The sequence below is a fragment of the Papaver somniferum genome, chromosome 5, assembly GCF_003573695.1.
Source record: "Papaver somniferum cultivar HN1 chromosome 5, ASM357369v1, whole genome shotgun sequence".
NCBI lineage: Eukaryota > Viridiplantae > Streptophyta > Magnoliopsida > Ranunculales > Papaveraceae > Papaver > Papaver somniferum.
This window is the reverse complement of record NC_039362.1, coordinates 92,216,857-92,234,431: the sequence shown is the minus strand read 5'-3', so window position 1 is coordinate 92,234,431 and position 17,575 is coordinate 92,216,857. Positions and strand designations below refer to the sequence as shown.

The 17,575-nt window shown below is 37.7% G+C and overlaps 1 protein-coding gene across 2 annotated transcripts; it reads right to left on the bottom strand.

Annotated features, from left to right (window-relative positions):
- Positions 1-643: 643 nt before the first annotated feature.
- Positions 644-3,891, bottom strand: LOC113282216 (L-Ala-D/L-amino acid epimerase-like). Of its 2 annotated transcripts, XM_026531190.1 has the most exons (7): positions 3,047-3,891; positions 2,183-2,293; positions 1,840-2,056; positions 1,336-1,669; positions 1,178-1,239; positions 986-1,058; positions 644-828 (listed from the first exon to the last, which is right to left on the bottom strand). In XM_026531190.1, coding segments are annotated over exons 1-7 (1,302 nt in total). In that variant the 5' UTR covers positions 3,551-3,891; the 3' UTR covers positions 644-827. The 2 variants fall into 2 exon arrangements, with proteins under 2 accessions (XP_026386975.1, XP_026386973.1); XM_026531188.1 differs by lacking the exon at positions 644-828 and having other exon boundaries at positions 982-1,058.
- Between the last annotated feature and the right edge of the window lie 13,684 nt (positions 3,892-17,575).

Below are 17,575 nucleotides of genomic sequence, written 5' to 3'. Positions count from 1 at the left end.
ACCTACTAGCCCCAAATGTAGATAACAAACAGTGAAAAAAGGAAAGTGATCTTTTGATGTGTATGCGCCTCATATGGAATGCCTTGAATCATACATTTAGAAATATATTCTCCGTGCTGGCCCATGTCTTGTGTTAGCCCTCGGTACGAATTCCCACTTGCATTGGATGAGGGATTCTTCACTCCACTCTCTATGAGTTGGAGATGCGTGTAATTTTCCTGCTTAATGTTTCATCGCATTAATGCAATGCAAATATCTTTCTTGCACGGATTAAATTCTCACGAATAGAAAGGGACTTTCATTTGAAAGCTTGTCTCATCTTTGAGATGTAGCATCATAGAGAGGGGTACTTTTATTTGATAAATTTCAGATGGTTCGCAGATATTTCATTTGGACCATAGACCCCTGGACATTAAAAGTCGTTGCAGCAATTTCATTCATGGAGGTTATCAGGTCCAACAATTGTTCCCACGAGTAAAATGTTTTGTAAGTACCCAATGGTGAACTCATAGGTCTAACACAACTTCTTTTCAAATGATGTTAGCAACAACAACTAGAATCGCAAAATGCTTGCGGGTGCAGCACCCTATTCTAGCTGTTGATTCTAGAATATAAATGCCACATTCATCTAAACAAAACATAGTACCCATCTGAACTCTAATCCATTGCATTATAAACTGGAGATTTGTTATCATGTTTGTGCATATCATTACATACATATAAATAAATAGACAAACCCGTACTTCAAATTGAATTCAACAACCTCACAGAGACAACGTTTTCTGTATCTTAGTATACTGCAACTGTCGTCTCTGTTATGACTGTGATCTGAAGAAAAAAAAGAAAAGTAGAACATAGACTTGGCATAAATATATGGAAACAAAGGACCGTTTGTAATCTTATGTACTATGCATGTGATTTTGGCAATCAAACATGAATCTGCAGAGCAAACAAGTTGGAAAGCGAGATGTTGGGTAAAACTTACCATGCAATACTGTCCCAGTGAAGGAAGCCGCCGTGACCTCTGGCATTAGTGAACTTATAAACAGCACCAGAAACTGCAACAAAGTGATAATGTTCAGCATAACAGTTTTCAATTCCTTGTATCTACAATTACACTATGGATGAAAGATGTTAATATCAGGGTACAGAGTGGTTGCATGAGAAAGAAACATACCTTCATAACCCTCAGCAACTGGATCCTCGGAAAGTAGAAGAGGCGTATCAAGATCAATGAATCTGCAAAGTTGCCAAAATGAGAATATTTCAGAATTTTGATGCCTGGCTATAAGGGATCAGTGGATTAAAAAAAAAGAACAAAGAAGGAGACGTTACTTGAAACACCCTAGACCAGCGGCCAGATGACCAGAAAAACCCATGGCAAGTCTAGTCTCAACCATGCCACCAATCATGAGGTCCAGGCCTGATTTCCTTGCAAGCTCAATAATTTCAAGAGCCCCCAAAACCCCAATTTTTGCAAGTTTGATGTTTATAACATCAGCTAGGTTTCCTTCGATGATTTTCTCAACATCAACCAAGCTTCGGCAGCTTTCATCTGCAGCAACAGATATCCCATACTTTTGCTTGGCAACCTGAGTCACGTGACCTAGACCCTCCCAGTCATCCCTGTGAACTGGTTGCTCAAAGAGAATCGGGGTTACACCCATTTCTGCAACAATGCAACAGTATAGAAACGTTCAACAGTGTCGACAAATATATATATCCAAATTCAGAGAGAGGTGCAAGAAGAACAAAATTTGTGGAGAATATCATGATAGCTATGAGAATTGTTCACAGCAGATGAGGAAAAATGTTTGCACCATAGTTTGACTTCATTACCATGTAACTTATCAAGCACTTTGATGGCTTCAGAGGATGTATATCCCTCATTGGCGTCCAATATAAATGAGCACTCAGGGTGAGCAACCCTTATGGCTTTGAGAACTTCTATGTCTGCATTCAGATTCTTTCCAACCTTAAGCTTCAAGGTGCTGAATCCTTGTTTACGGTACTTTGAAGCCAATTTGGCAGCTTCATCTGGAGAACAAATTGGAATCTGCACATACAACATTTGTTAAATAATGACCATAAAAGTTGATGAAAAGAGAGAACAGCGAACTGTTTTCTAGGAAGACTTGTTTTAATGATATAGCAGCATTAGTATGCAAGGAAGGAACTAAACTGTTATATCAGTTGTAATGGTGTTCGATGCACCACCAAACAATCTCCATAGTGGTACACCAATGCTTGTTGCAACTGCATCAATCAATGCCATCTCAAGTCCTGCCCTAACCTTCACACAAGCATACGGCTACATGAGAACTACAAAATTATTTTACGCATAAGAATACTACAAAATAAGCAAAACCACTGTTCCCCTCAGTTATTTCATTAAAACCATGCAAGTTTTAGTGGCTGCATAAGAAATCACCATCCCTCTATTTCTTTCTACTCTTCAGCAATCCAACTTATGAAAGACTAGTTTCACTTATTAATATGGCGGATGGAGGCAGATCCAAGCCAGACCTTTTATGGAATTTAACAATTTACACCAGATACCCGGAACTTTTTGCACATGCATTTAAGTTAAGCCATCTAATATCGAAGACCACAGCAATCTTTTTGCCACTACAATTTAACAATTGCATTAAGAAAATGAACCTTCAGAACAATATCCTTGATAGATTAAGAGAATCAGCGACCCTCAAACATAACCAAAATTTTCAATCTGAACATCATTTATATTGCATAGGACGCACCAAAATTCAGTCTCTACCATAGTTTTTAGTACAAAAGAGACTAACCATAATTAAAAGGAGAACTGAACATTCCAATAGGTAATGCTAAGGTCTCTAGCTGAAATCAAGAACCACATTGTTTAACCAAATCAAGATATAAATTTAGACCCTAACCCACTTGGGGCACGACAATTAGGCAAATTCTCTTCTCTGAAGGCTCAAACTTTTCAGGATCTCAAATCACTCACAACCCAAACTTCAAATTAAACATGCAAACACAATCAAAGCTGGAAAGTATGCATACTCACAGAAGCAAATTGATGTCCAGGGAGAAGTTGTTGAATTTCATTAAGAAGGAAATTTAGTCTCATTGGCTTACTCAATCTAAGAAACTCACAAACTTCAGCAGCTTTAGCAAGTACAGTTGATTGAGCTTCAGCTGTAACAAAAGGAAGAATAGGTGCTTCACCCCAACCAACACATCCATTATTCAATTCAACCCTTATTGCAACATTCTCAACCTTTACAAGTTTTGATGTTGCAATTGTAAATGGAGCAATCAATGGAACATTTAATGGTCTCCCTTCTGCTTTTTGTACATCTATACAAAATGTATCTAACAGACTTTTAAACCCAAGATTCATTTTTGTTTTTGTATTTGTTTCAGGAACTGCTGCTGTTGATACTGATGGTGGTCTTTTACCAGTTGCTATAGCTACAATGGGGGTCTTGAAGTTACAAAGATCATATTTTTTTGAAGGAGAAGAGAGATTGAGTAATGGGTTTGATACAAAAACTGATTTTGATGACATTTTTGGATCTTTCTCTGGATGTTTTTGATTGGGTTTTCGATTGTTTTGATGTCTCAACGAGAGGGTTTGTGAGTGTGACTCTTAGGTGAGTGAGACTGATTTAATGAAACTGAATTGTTTAGGTTTCATTTTTGACGTTTTCTGGGTATTTGATTCTGTTTGTTTTGATTAAAGTAAACAAAATTATTAAGAATCTGGAGATCTAATTTGATTTGAAGAAAATGAATTAAGAAGTGGTATTATTGTCCTCGTTTGGATCTAAGTTTTAAGTGGGTTATTTCTTTCCTTTTGTTTAGTAATTCGTAGGGTTGGGCACTTCCGGACTCTGTGTGATCGGATCTTGTCTTTCTTCCTTCAATGTGTAAAAAATAGACAGAGAGACTGTAATTCGATTCCAATGTGCCAGGTTTGGTTGAGACCAATGTAGTCGATCTCGGATTCCGGTTTGTCTCGGTCCCGAGCGAGACACTGGTACAACGTTGTCTCGGGGAGATTCCGTTTCCAAATCTCGGTGTAATCTCGGTTCCATCTTTTATATATAATTTCTACATATGTTTTTATTTACAAGTATAGATAATGACTATATAATAAATTGTAATATGACTGATGCACCGGAAATAAGTTCTTACCAATATTCTCTTTTACGCGAAGAACAAAGTTCCTGGGAAAGCAATGAAAATAAAATCAGCTGCTATTCCAAAAATCTTTTATAGAATTTTATGATTCCTTAGACCCAACAAAAAAAGAAAAAGAATGCTTAACCCCTATTCCTAAGTCCTAACATAATTCTGGGGTTAGAGAATGTAACAATATTTTAGAATCTAGTGCCTGCACTTAACTAAGAATCCTGATAATGGAATTGACTCTTCAAAAGGGTTGCTTCATGCATCTGAGTGTCCACCACGAGGCATCAGATTTGGTATGTACGACGACGGCATTGGCTGGACGAATGCCTGAAGCATGAAATATGTAACTGGCCCTTGATGGCTTCCAAACACCATCGGATTGCCTCCCCCTGGTTGAATTGCCATCATCGGCATCTGATTGCCTCCTCCTGGTTGGATTGCCATCATTGAATATTGCATTACCATCTCGGCCGGAATTCCGGTTCATTTCCGCCTCATCTCGGCCGGAATTCCGGTTCTTTTCCGGGTACTTTCCGTCTCGGCGGAATGTTGTGTTTCGTTTTATGTTGGTCCGAAAACGGAAATTCCGCCGGAATTCCGGCCGAGATGTCCGAAATTGACTACATTGGTTGAGACTTCGGGACTTGATGAACTTGTAACCAAGTAATCCTTTTCTTTAGCCATTTTAGGAGAATAATCAATTAATCATAAGATACAGTTCGGTTGTAACTTGTAACTCCATGCCGCACCCATAGAGTTTAACCTATTGGCTTTTATCTATTTTCTTTTCTTTTTTTAAAACTTGCAAAGAGATTTTGTTTACAAAGAAATAAGTAAAATATAGGATCAACTCCGTCCAAAAATAATAATGAGAGACCAAAGAAATAGATCGAAAGAAATATGACATTACAAGACTATCTGAATTTATAGAAAATCAGTTGGTATCCGTCATTTTTGATAGCGAATAAATGAACAAAGGTGGTTGATCCCACCAATGTGACCCTACAGAAGCATCTCGCTTCGCTAATAAATCGGCTAGTGTGTTTCCTTTCGTATAAATATGAAAATTCTGAATTGAACTGAAGACAAAACTTCAAATAGTTTTCTCAATGTTAGGGCATTGTTCAGTCGAATTTGCAAGTTTTGTTATCTCAAGCTTGTTGTTGATGTTAGTTGTACAAAATTATATCTTGATTTCTAGTCTACTAAAGTCAAGTCTCGGACTAGGTTTAGAGGCTGGTAGTTGAGTATCAGACATCACGGAATAACCCTCGAAGACTGAAAACTGAAGATCAAACGAAGACATTTGGCTTCATCAACAAGAGGTATGTGAAGACTGGACCATTCTATTTACTCACATGAATTACTATTATATCTATATGAGACTATGACGTATGACTTCTAGTAGAGCTAATGTTACGGATAAGAAATTTCACGTCAAGCTTGTCTTGTTAAACGTCTCGAAATATGTAACAAGCAATGGATGTTCACAGGTCCTTAGCAATCTTAGTTCAAAACAATTTATTGTCCAAGAACTAGGTTTGTGTCATATGGATCATTTAGAAATTTCCCAAACAATGATATTTTATATCCATGGCATTTGGGGATGTTCCAAAACATCAAAAGAAGGTTCCAAGAACTTACTGAAATATGGACTCAAGGAAGGTACACCTATACGCATACCATAGATATTTGAGGTTCCAGAATAAGTAGGTACGCATACCTAGTACGCATACCTAAAGAGTTTTGAATTCGAGAACGGAAAATAGTACACGTACCTAGTACGCGTATTGTATTAATTTGAGTTTATGAACAACCAAGCGGTACACATACCTAGTACGCGTATTGTTGGTCTCTGAATTCACGAATTGGTCATCGGTATGCGTACCATTTTGCATACCTACCCAGTACGAATTTGCAGATGCTTATAAACTATTTTTATAAATATGTTTAGCATTGCTACAACTCTCATAAACACCTCTAAGTGCATCATGATTCAAACCTTAAGTGTTTAAATGAACACGATATTGCTTATAAGTTCAAAAGGCATATTTGCCAAGAACTATCATTATACACGGTTCAGACACCCGGACCATAGTGTATATTCTTCTATGTGATTTCAAGACATATTTCTCACATGCTTACGTGGACTCCTTACAAGAGTTTCATCTAAACAAAGAAAATGTTTTCTTGATCTCAAATTATCTTAGCTTGAATTATAACCAACCATGGTCTTGCAAATTCATAAATAGAAAGACTCAGTCAACGGGGAAATTAAATTCCTGACACTTCTGTGTCCTAGTTGTTTGTTAAAGTCGTCCTCTACTGACCTAGGTTCCTCTATGAAACATAATTAGGTCTATGACTGAAGACTTCACTTAGGGATTCGTGAAGCCAGGTCCGACTATCTTTACCTTGATGTTTCGTATATCCAGATCTTGTTCATTATGTTATTGAGGTTTTAGTAATCTCTTTCGGGAACGAGATAGATAGAAATCACAAAGTTCTCTTCGTCTCAGACTTTCTGATTCTTCAAGATAGATATACAAAAACCTATTCTTAAGTAATTAGTTTTAAGGTTGTTCTTGAGAGGTGGTTAAGAATCCATGCTTCTCAACTAACTGAATGTAAGTGTTCCGTATTTGTGAGGTTTGCTAGCTTTGTCTATTGAAAACATATTTCCAAGCCTTGATCTATTCGATCCAAAGGGTAATCAAATAGGCTTATATGTTAGAGGCATATTGGTATCAAAAGTCTTCAGTTAGAATGAATCAACTCTTACGTTGTAAATGACGTCAGCTAAAGAAATCAATTTCGTAGAGCCTTGCGAGGTTCAAGAGACGTAAGGAGAACGACTGCAGCTGAATTTCTTGAAGGGTTAATTTGGTCTCAACTACATTCCAGTCTGAAGTCTGATGGTATGCTAGTGCTTGTAGCGGATTAATACAGTTCAGTGTTCAAATCTGGACGAGGCCCCGGGGTTTTCTGCTATTGAGGTTTCCTCGTTAACAAAACATCTGGTGTTTTGTGCTTTTCCTGTCCGCATTATATTGTTTATCTTTATAATGGGATTTATACAAGTAGTACGTATTCAATCTTAGTGGATACGTCCATATTAATTGTTATCTATTACGAGGCTCGTTCTTGTAGAATTCGTATCTTTAAAGATATATAACAAGTTCCATACTTGGCAGAACTCCAATTCAATTATTTGGGTACGACTAGATTGATCTTGGATATTGATTTTTGAGATCGTCCAAGTATTTTTCTTAACAATCAGGTTCACATACTCTTATTTCTAGACTTTCTGATTGAGAAGAGATAGATATATAAACTCTATATACATATTGTAAGGGATCACTTAGTCGGTCTACTTGCAATTATATTAGGTTTTGTCCATACAGGTTTTCGAATGAAAAAGTTGGTAGTGTAATTGTCCCCCTCCTTTTCAATTGGTATCAGAGCATGCAAACATCTTTAGACCTAATAAGTGTATGTTTGTGACGATCTTAATCTATGGACAAGAGTGCAATCTCTATTAATGTACCACCAGTGACCAGTCTTCGATAGCAGAAATTATTTATGGTGGAAAATATTTATGCGTTCATTCTTACATGCTCGTGATTTCACAACTTGGGTCTTGTCATAAAGGGGTACGATGCTCCAATGGTTACATGAGGCGGAGAAATTGTAGTGAAAGGCATATATATTTAAATATAGCGCTGACGAAATCAATGATGCTAAACATAACTCTGATGGAATAAATGCTAGCGTTTGTGCCATAAGCCAAGACCTTAAACATCATGTGTCTACGTGCACTACGTCGAAGTAAGGATATCTTAGAAATCGTATTTGAAGTGAATACTATAGAAAACAAAGCAAGGTTTCAAAACCTAACTTCTGACTGGGAAAACCTTCGTATGGCTGGCAAAGATTTGTTTGAGGAATTTAATCACAAGTTGTCTGAAATAGTAATGCGCTTGGAAGGACTAATCCTAAAAGAGATATTGTGAAGAAAATTATGAGATCTTTTCTATATCGATACGAGTCTAAGAAACACATTATTACTAAAGAAAATAATCTTATTATACACTTTCTAGGAGCAGCCTCGTCGTAAAATTAAAAAATTTTGACCATGAACAACAAACTAAAGCTGGAAAAGATATTACCTTTCGATTACTTGATAAAAATGAAAGTGTAGGCACCTCTGAGAAAAGTCTTATTGATGAATTATCAGATGAATATCTTTACAATTTAATATCTCTTATCACAAGAAAGAACAGAGATCATATCAAGAAGAGAAATAATGTTTCTTTAGAGAACGCCCCTCTTTATTAGACAAGCCACATAATCGTGTTTCTCCTAAAATGAGGGATAATGATATTGATGATGAGGATATGCCTTAATGCCTCAAGTGTACAAGGTTTGGTTACTTTGCTAATGAATGCCCAAATCGCAGGAAATACACTGGCAATAAGAGTCTTGATGCTACACCTGATAAAACATCTGATCGTTATGAGTCATAAGAGGAAGATGTTTCAAGAGTATATATCTTGGTTGAAGTGGTCAAATTTAATTAATGTAGCAATAATCTCGTTAATCTTGAAAACTTCTTTGATGATCCTTCATCAAACTCGTTAGAGGATATAATGGATTTTTCACCCACTAATGAAAATTATGCTATTATTCCAAGACTGTCTTAATTTTGTTTGTATGCAGAAACTTGTGATGCTCCTGAATCCCTCTCCAACCTAACATGTCCTTATTGTACCTTTGAAAGTCACGAACTCAAACAGTGTTTCAAGTAGAAACAAAAGGTAAGGTATGTCAACAAACTGCAGCGGAGGGCTAGTCGCTTGAAGAATGTGCTTCAATTCTTTGAAAAGTCAAACCCATCCAAGGTATGTAAGGATATTCCTTATTATCCTAAAAGTTTGAATGATTCTAAGGAAAAGGATAAACCTAAAAGAAAGAAGAGATCTAGATTTAAGCGATCAATGAAAATGGATGTTAACAAATATGTGGAGGAACCTAGTGGTGAGATCATTGATGCTCACATCAACACATCTTAGTTGTGTTAAAAAAAGTGCATTCTTGCCTCATGACAAGAACTGTGCCGCAATAAGAGTTTTTGGTCAAACTATACTTAGTTTGTGTCTTGAATATTATTACTTGAATTTTCACCTTTTTGATAATTTTTTATTATAGTATTGGGACTCTAGTTCTGATATTCCATGTCAATTGTAGCCATTAAACAAAAAAGAGAATAACGATAGTTCTTGTTGAACCCCGTTCCATTAAATCTATCCCAGGATATGTTCTTACATTTAATCTGATTTTTACCCAGTTACGTGATTTGAATGTCAAAATTTATTCTCAATGCATCGTTAGTAAGTCTATGACTTGATACTACAATATCACGATAAAAATTCCAAAAATAATAATGACTTCATGTGAATATCAATTAAACTTATGCTCTTAGTATAAAATTTTCCATACCTATCTGACACCTAAGAAAGAGGCGAGAACATGATCCATGGGAATTTTTACTTGACTAGCTAAGATTCCATGTATGCTCTTCGAAAATCTAATCATATAAATTGATATGTTAAACTTCAAACTTTTGGCATGAATTTTCAAAGGTTTCATCTTCTTGAGACACACACTTTTCTCAATTAACGTATCTTCCTTCTTCGGTGCTTTTCAAGTAATGGTATTGAAGATATTTTCCCTCTTAAGTAAGAATAAAATAGATATTTCACCCTTCTAATTTGTGGACAGAATCCTTATTTTTAAGAATTCTATTGGTACCGAAGTTCCATATGGTTTATCAATCTTCCTCCTTCTAGTCTCGCACTATTTTTGGAAATCCTCCAAAAAGGTTGCGTATGAAGTTCTATATATTTGTGAAAAATAGAGGGTACCAAGTACACCACCAATTTTTTTATTCAGCAACCTGTTTGGGAAAAACTTAATACAATCGCAAGTAGACCAACTTAATGATCCTTGATAATATGTATATATATAGAGTCTGAGAACCTGATATTAAGAAGAGTACTTGGAAGATCTATAGTCGTATCCAAATAATCAAATCGGAATTCTGCCAAGTATAAAACTTGGTATCTATCTTTCAAGATAAGAATTCTACAAGATCGAGTCTCATACTCGATTACAATTAATATAGACGTATCTACTAGAATTGAATATGTATTAATTGTCAGCAAGTAACCAAAACTAAAATAATAATAAGGAATCTTCTTTCTGATTACAGGCAAAAATAATTACATCTGCATATTATATCGGATGAAATGAACTTCCCGATTCATAACCATTGGCAGTAATCAAAAATGAGGAAGTTGGTAATCCAAAGATAAACATCCAAAACTTGATGTGAATTTCTCTAGAAATCCATCTAGTTTGCTTCTACCGAAGAAGATCAGATCAAAGAACTTAACTTGCTAAAAAACGTGGGATTTTAATTTTCTAAGAGGAAAACTCATTATGCTAAAATATTTGTGGTTGTTCATGATGGTGCTTCTATTAAAAAATCGCCGCCATAATTATCAAGAGAGATGTAGAGATACGATGTTGTTACTGTATCCACCATTAAATCTCCAACTTAAACTCATATCAACCAGGCGAAGCCCTCACATAATGGAACAAGATTAACTTCGGCCACCTTCCTACATTGATAAAAAATCGACCGCAAAAATTAAAGAATCCCAACATCAATGTGCGACGCAAACTGGTATTGAATTGGAAAATTAGATTCAACAAAAAAATCAACTCCGAATTTAACACTTAAATCTACTTGAATGCCACACAACTTACTGACATCAGAGATCCATAATCCAATGGCTTCAATCGGGAGACCGCAACACAACGTTCTTTCATACCAAGGCTACAATTCATAGAAGCTGCAACAACATACAACAACTCCGTGATCATGAAAACACCTGGATTACAGATAAGGAAGAAATTATCAACCTCATGATTGAGCACTTCACAGATCAGTAATTAACGAAAGCCTATTTGAAGTAATATCACCAAGGCTAACCCCTGAACAATGTAATATCCTAACAACCAAAGTGACCCCTAAGGAAATCAAGGAGGCGCTCTTCTCAATAGGATCGGAACATGCCCCGGGACCGGATGGATATACTAGTAAGCTTTTCAAAGTTTTCTTGGAACCGACCCAATCAGAGCTAATTGATATGGTTCTAAGTTTCTTTACTTCCCTTAGTATTCACGCTCTCATGAACCATACTAACCTCACGTTAATCCCAAAAATTGATCACCTCTAAAAACCATTCCAATCTAGGCCTATCGGGCTATGTAATGTCATTTATAAAATCATTTCAAAGATATTGGTCAATCACATAAGACCTGTACTCCCATTTTTAATAATCTCATATCAGAGTGCCTTTGTGCCACAAAGATCCATTCACGAAAACATTGTTATCGCTGCCGAACTTTTTCACTACATCATAACCTTAAACCGCACTAAAGATCCCAAAATAGCTCTTAAGCCAGATATTCAAAAATCCAATGACTCCTTGGACTGGGGTTTCATCAAACAAGCTTTTACCATATTAGGATTCCCATCTACCTTCGTGGATTATATTATGCTATGCATATCAACAATAACCTACGCAATCAATATCAACAACACTTCACATGGGTACATCACCCCAACTAGGGGAATAAGGAAAGGAGATCCTCTCTCATCCTATATATTTATTATTTGCGCGGAAATACTATCCACAAATTTGAGAGTTTTTGAAAACCAGAAAAAGATCAAAGGGCTCCGCATTTCTCAGAAGCCCCCGTCAATACTACATCTCATGTACGCGGATGACTTATTGATAACATATAAACAACTCTGGAAGGCAATACTACACACCCACACAACCCCCCCCCCCCCCCCACACACACACACACGCACACACACGCACATGCACACCCACCCACTCACCCCCACCCACCCACGCACACCCCCACCTACTTAGGAGTGCAGTTTAAATATGGAAGATCTTCCAGCCATATCTTTGCCTCAATCCTTCAGCGCCTAACTCGTAAGGAAAAAGGTTGGATGGCTAAATGCTTAAAGTAAGCTGGCAGATTCGCACTCATAAAATCGTCACTTACCCCTACAGCCATGCAAACAAAAACCCTTCCTACACACATTAACAAAAAAAAAAATTGATTGTATCACAACAAATTTCTTCTAGGGCCATGACTCTTCCATCAAGAAGATCTACCCACTAGGAAGGGACAAGCTTTATAAACCCAAAGCTCAGGGGGGATTAGGAATTAGAAGCAGCAAGGAACACAACAAAGCGCTTCTCATGAAACGAATCTGGAACATTCACAAAAAACCTACTTCTATACTAGCCACATTATATAATGCAGAATCGCTCAAACAAACACCCATTCTAGAAAACATCCCTCCCCTACCGTCATCTCTCAGCCCACAATGGAGACAACTAGCATCGCTTATACCAACCTTCAAACATCATCCCTTCCATCAAATTGTAGACGGATTAAACACCCCTATCCAATCAAACTGGATTCCACAATTTATTAAAAACATTAACTTATCCCTATGTTATCTCATACAATTGGTTGCTAACATCATCGACCCTCAACAAGGAACTGAAATCATGATAGGCTGAATCTACTTCCTCAACCCATAGTTCAACGAATCGTCACCATTCCCATCCCACAGAACAACCAACCAGACAAGATCATTTGGCATTTTAACAAAAGAGGAAAATATACGACGACATCAGGATATAACTGCCTCATCAACTAAGCTGCACAAACCCATCAAAACCCTCTCCCACCAACTACCTTCCCTTAGACACTCCCGTATCCCCCAAAAGTACAATTGTTCTTGTGGAAAGAAATTAATGAGGGCTTAACAACCCTCAACATTCTCAACCGTATCCAACTCACCAACTCCAACTTATGTCGTCAATGCAGTTCTAGTCCTGAAACGTCCAGTCACATTCTGCTTCATTGTCAAACAGCCATTGATTCCTGAAACCTCCTTCTACTTCATCTCACAAACAACCAAAACCCTACTCATAGCATACCCACCTCACTGCCCCATCATACGACAGTCTCCCTACTCCTCAAAACACAAGCTCCAACCCCGGTCATCACAGCTTTTTTCTTCCTTCTTGGTCATTATGGATACCTAGGAACGATACAGTCTATCGCTAGCAACATCCAAATCCGACGAATATAACGCAAATGGCCATCAAACTCCAGCAGGAATATATACCAGTTGGGCTCAAAACCACCTAACGTTAGTACTGCCTGGGATGCAACCTTATCCAAACCCAACGCAAACAACACTAGCAACAACAACTATCTTCGTCGGATGGCTCAAACCCCACTTAGGTTGGATAAAAATTAACACGAATGGAGCAGCAAGGGGATAGCGGGAGCATGTATTATATGCCGAAACGAGGAGGTCGGCACAATCTTGGCAATAACACAACCACTGGGTATCACCACTTCACTTGCAGCCGAAACTTGGGCCATGCTCATCGCTTCTAGAACAGTAACAGAACGGGGATGGCCACAAGTTCAATTTGAAACAGACTCGGAGAACTTAACAAGATTTCTAACCTCGGACGTCGATGCTCCATGGTATATTTCTAATCAGATTGCAGAAATCAAGTATAAGTTTACCCAAATTCAACAATATACTATTAGACACATCTACAGAGAAAGAAATCAAGCAGTGGACGGTCTGGAAAATCGAGCGGCAGATGATTGCGCTAAAGGGAAGCTCGCAACAACATTATGGGACAATGTAATTCCCCACCTATAAATTCTATTGTAATAGCAGACTCTCTAGGCATAACATTCCCGTATGCAGTTTAACTTCATAATATGTATGCTTAAAAAAATAATAAATGAGACCTTCTTTCTAATGATTACTTTAGATATGGCTTTGGGCCTTTAGGTGAAGTGAATGCCCCAGGCCCCCACCAGTCCACACTACCTATCGAGATAATGGACCTTGGTGAACGGATAAGTTAGCATTACACGGTAGATAAGTTTCTAATCGAACCCCGTTTTAGGGCATACATAAAACTTTCAGGGCATACAAATCAATAATCCCATCTAAGGTGCCCTTATAAGGGGTATCCCTTGGGTAGTTCAATTACCCATATGCCCTCCAACCGTTTTAATTACTAATCTACCCTTGCCCTTAATATAAAAACCTAAAATCAGTTTTAAGAAAATCAAAATCAGTTTCTTTTTAACTTCTTCATCTTCTCTAGCAGTCGAACCCTTCTTCTTCCTCGCGAGAAATTTTTTTTCATCGTCGATTCGCGAAAATTTGATCGTCGATTAAACTCAACTATACAATGGTTCGTAGAAAGGAAAAGGCAACTGGTAGGCGTTCAAAATCGTCTTCAAATCCCTCAATTGAAGAAGAACCAATTGAACCTGAAATCGAACCACAAAATCAACAAATCGAAGCACCAACTCCTGAAATGAGGATAAGAAAGTAAGTTCTACAAACCCAATCTCTTATTTGATGTTTTTAATCGATTCAATAGGGTTAATTCCAAAAATCTTAGGGTTTTAGACGGTTGCAGGGATAGGTTCGGCGCATATTTTAGGTGAATTTTGAGCCGAACTGTTCTTCACAATTTGAATCTGGAAATATATATGAACAGTTCGGCATGAAATAGTATACCAAATATACGCCGAGCCTTGTCAAAGTTAGGAGTTTCAGTATAGGTTCAACGTGTTGTATAATATTGAATATATGCTGAACCATCTTCTGTTAGTTTGCAACAGAACTAGGTTTAAGTTCGGCTTCTTTTGTGTTTATCGGGGTAGCCGAACCCTTGACTTAATATGTTCGGCTTGATGTTACTTTTCATTATACGCCGAACATAGCACTGTGTTACAATGGGTTCGTCTCATAATAGGTGTTACGGGGTAGCCGATCCTAGACTTTAGTTAATTCAATATGTTAATAAAGTTTTAAATTTGTTTTAGGAATAACGAAGTTAAAAAGAGGAGGAGGATGGAGGTTACACCTTCTACTTCTAAAACACCCGATCCTCAAGGAGGAGGTAAAAAGAAATTGGAGCTGAAGGGCGAGCAGCAACATTAGAAATTCGTGAACCACTTCCAGAGATACAAAGAGAAGAACAAGAAGTTGATGGTAGTCATGTTAATGAGGAACCTCAACATCAACCGAAAGAGAAGCATGTTGTTGAACGCCGGGTTAAAGGTTTGCACATTCCTGATGAGAAAAACTTAATCCCAGCTCGAGATGATGGTTTGCCACATGGATTTCCGGAAGATGGAGGAAGGGTGTTGATCGGTTACGCCGAATCTTGGGAAAAGAGAATATATGAGACTCCTGATCACAACGATGTGGTCCGAGTATTGAGACATCAGAGGGCTAAGGAATGGAAATTGTCTGAAGAGGTTCCCAAAGTCCAGGCTTACGTACAATCCTCTGCTTTATGGCCTATCATTAAATATGGACACCAGGAGTATGATAATGTCACGGCCTCCGCCTTCACCGAGAGATTTGGCCAGAGACTTATACGTTTCAACTACCATTTGGGGAAATGAAAATCACTCCCGATGACGCGAACAAGATTACAGGGTTTAAAGTGAGGGGTAGAAGTGTGTATGCTGACTATTATGATATGAGTTGGACTGAGCTATATAAGTTGTACAACAAATTTCTTGGTTGGAGTGATTATAAGACCAAACTCGAGTTTTGTCGTTCCGTTAGAGATGTAGATTCTGTTAACTTTCCAGGAGGGACAAATAAGAAGCTCAAGAAGGTTAAGCTTACTAATTTGAAAAAGAAATTTGAGAAAACAGATGAGAAAGTAAAGAATGGGGTGTTGGTAATGGACGAGATCAAAGTTAAGCAAACCGCAACTGCCTATTTGTTTTATACTCTTGGCAGAGATGTCTTCCCGGACCTATCTGGAAACAAGGTGAATGCCAATTATCTTATATTGTTAAAGGATCTTGAAACCATTAACCAATACGCTTGGGGTACCGCGGCTCTAGATTACCTTCTCGACCAAATTGCGACCGCCTCTAGGTTGACGAGTACAAACATTAGAGGGAACTTCACTTTGTTTCAGGTAATTGTCGAGTAATTTCCATTTTTTTTTCAACAATGCAATTGTGTCCTTATTCAGTGTATGGTTCGGCTTATATGTAATAGCCAATATGAGCCGAACCTTATCCAAAATTTTAGGTTGGGGATTCAGTGTATGGTTCGGCTTATATGTAATAGCCATTATGAGCCGAACTTGATCAAGCTGAACCAATACCTTTCGTGTCACAAAATTTAAGGTTTGCATATCATTTCTTATTTAAATTTTGGATGTAGGTGTGGGTATATGACCATTTCTCGACTTTGAAATTGTGCAAAACATTGGAAAAGGATGTCAATTGGGTTGATACACTTCCAACAGCGGCACACTACAAGTTTGAGGAGGGGATGACAAGGAATAAAGAGCAGTTGGTGGAAAACTTGAGAGAGAAGTTAGACTCTTTAGAGGTCAAAGACGTCGATTTTGATCTATAACAAAAGTCGGTGGAATATGAACGTGATGAAGTTGTTCTTGATGAAGACATGCTGGTAGGTTTGTACTACGGACCATTGTTTTATCCTGGTGGTTGTGTAATTTTTGATCCTCGGCGTGTACTACGTCAAGGAGGAGCTGTCAAAAAGGTCCCATTTTTTGACGAGAAATTCACGTTGATGCCAAAGAGTTCTACTGGAACTAAAAGCACCACTTCTTCATGGACTCCAAAGTATGATCCTGAGCCGAGCAATGAGCACTGGAAGAATTTAGATGCCAACATATTGAATATGAATTTGATAGCACCCGTGCCTGATGATCCTCGTGAAGCTGATCCGAGCTACATGGATTGGTACAACCAAATTTCTCATCCATTTATTATTAATAAAGAAAGTCAGAAGAAAGTTTATAAGTTGAAGGGGAAGCAAAAGGCTACCATCATCTCCAAAAATTCCACTTATGAAGAATTATCGAAGGCTTTCAAGACAATGGTAATAATTGCATTAATCTTTACTCTTGAATTTGTTATAACATAAATAAGTTACTCATAATTAGAAGTTGTTGACAAATGAAATTAGGTTGCGGCGGGTAAGGAGTTGGTCAAGAAAATGAAGAAAAAAGCTAGTTGCAAAACACCATTGAGGGTGGAGGAACAATATTATTTCATCAACGAGTTGGATGCTATGATGACCAAAGGAAAAGGACCCGAGGTGCCTATAAAAAGGCCGAAGACGAAAAAGAGGAATCGAGAAGATGGTGAAGGCACAAGTGGAGGTAGTAGTAGCGGCCCAACAGGTGATGAC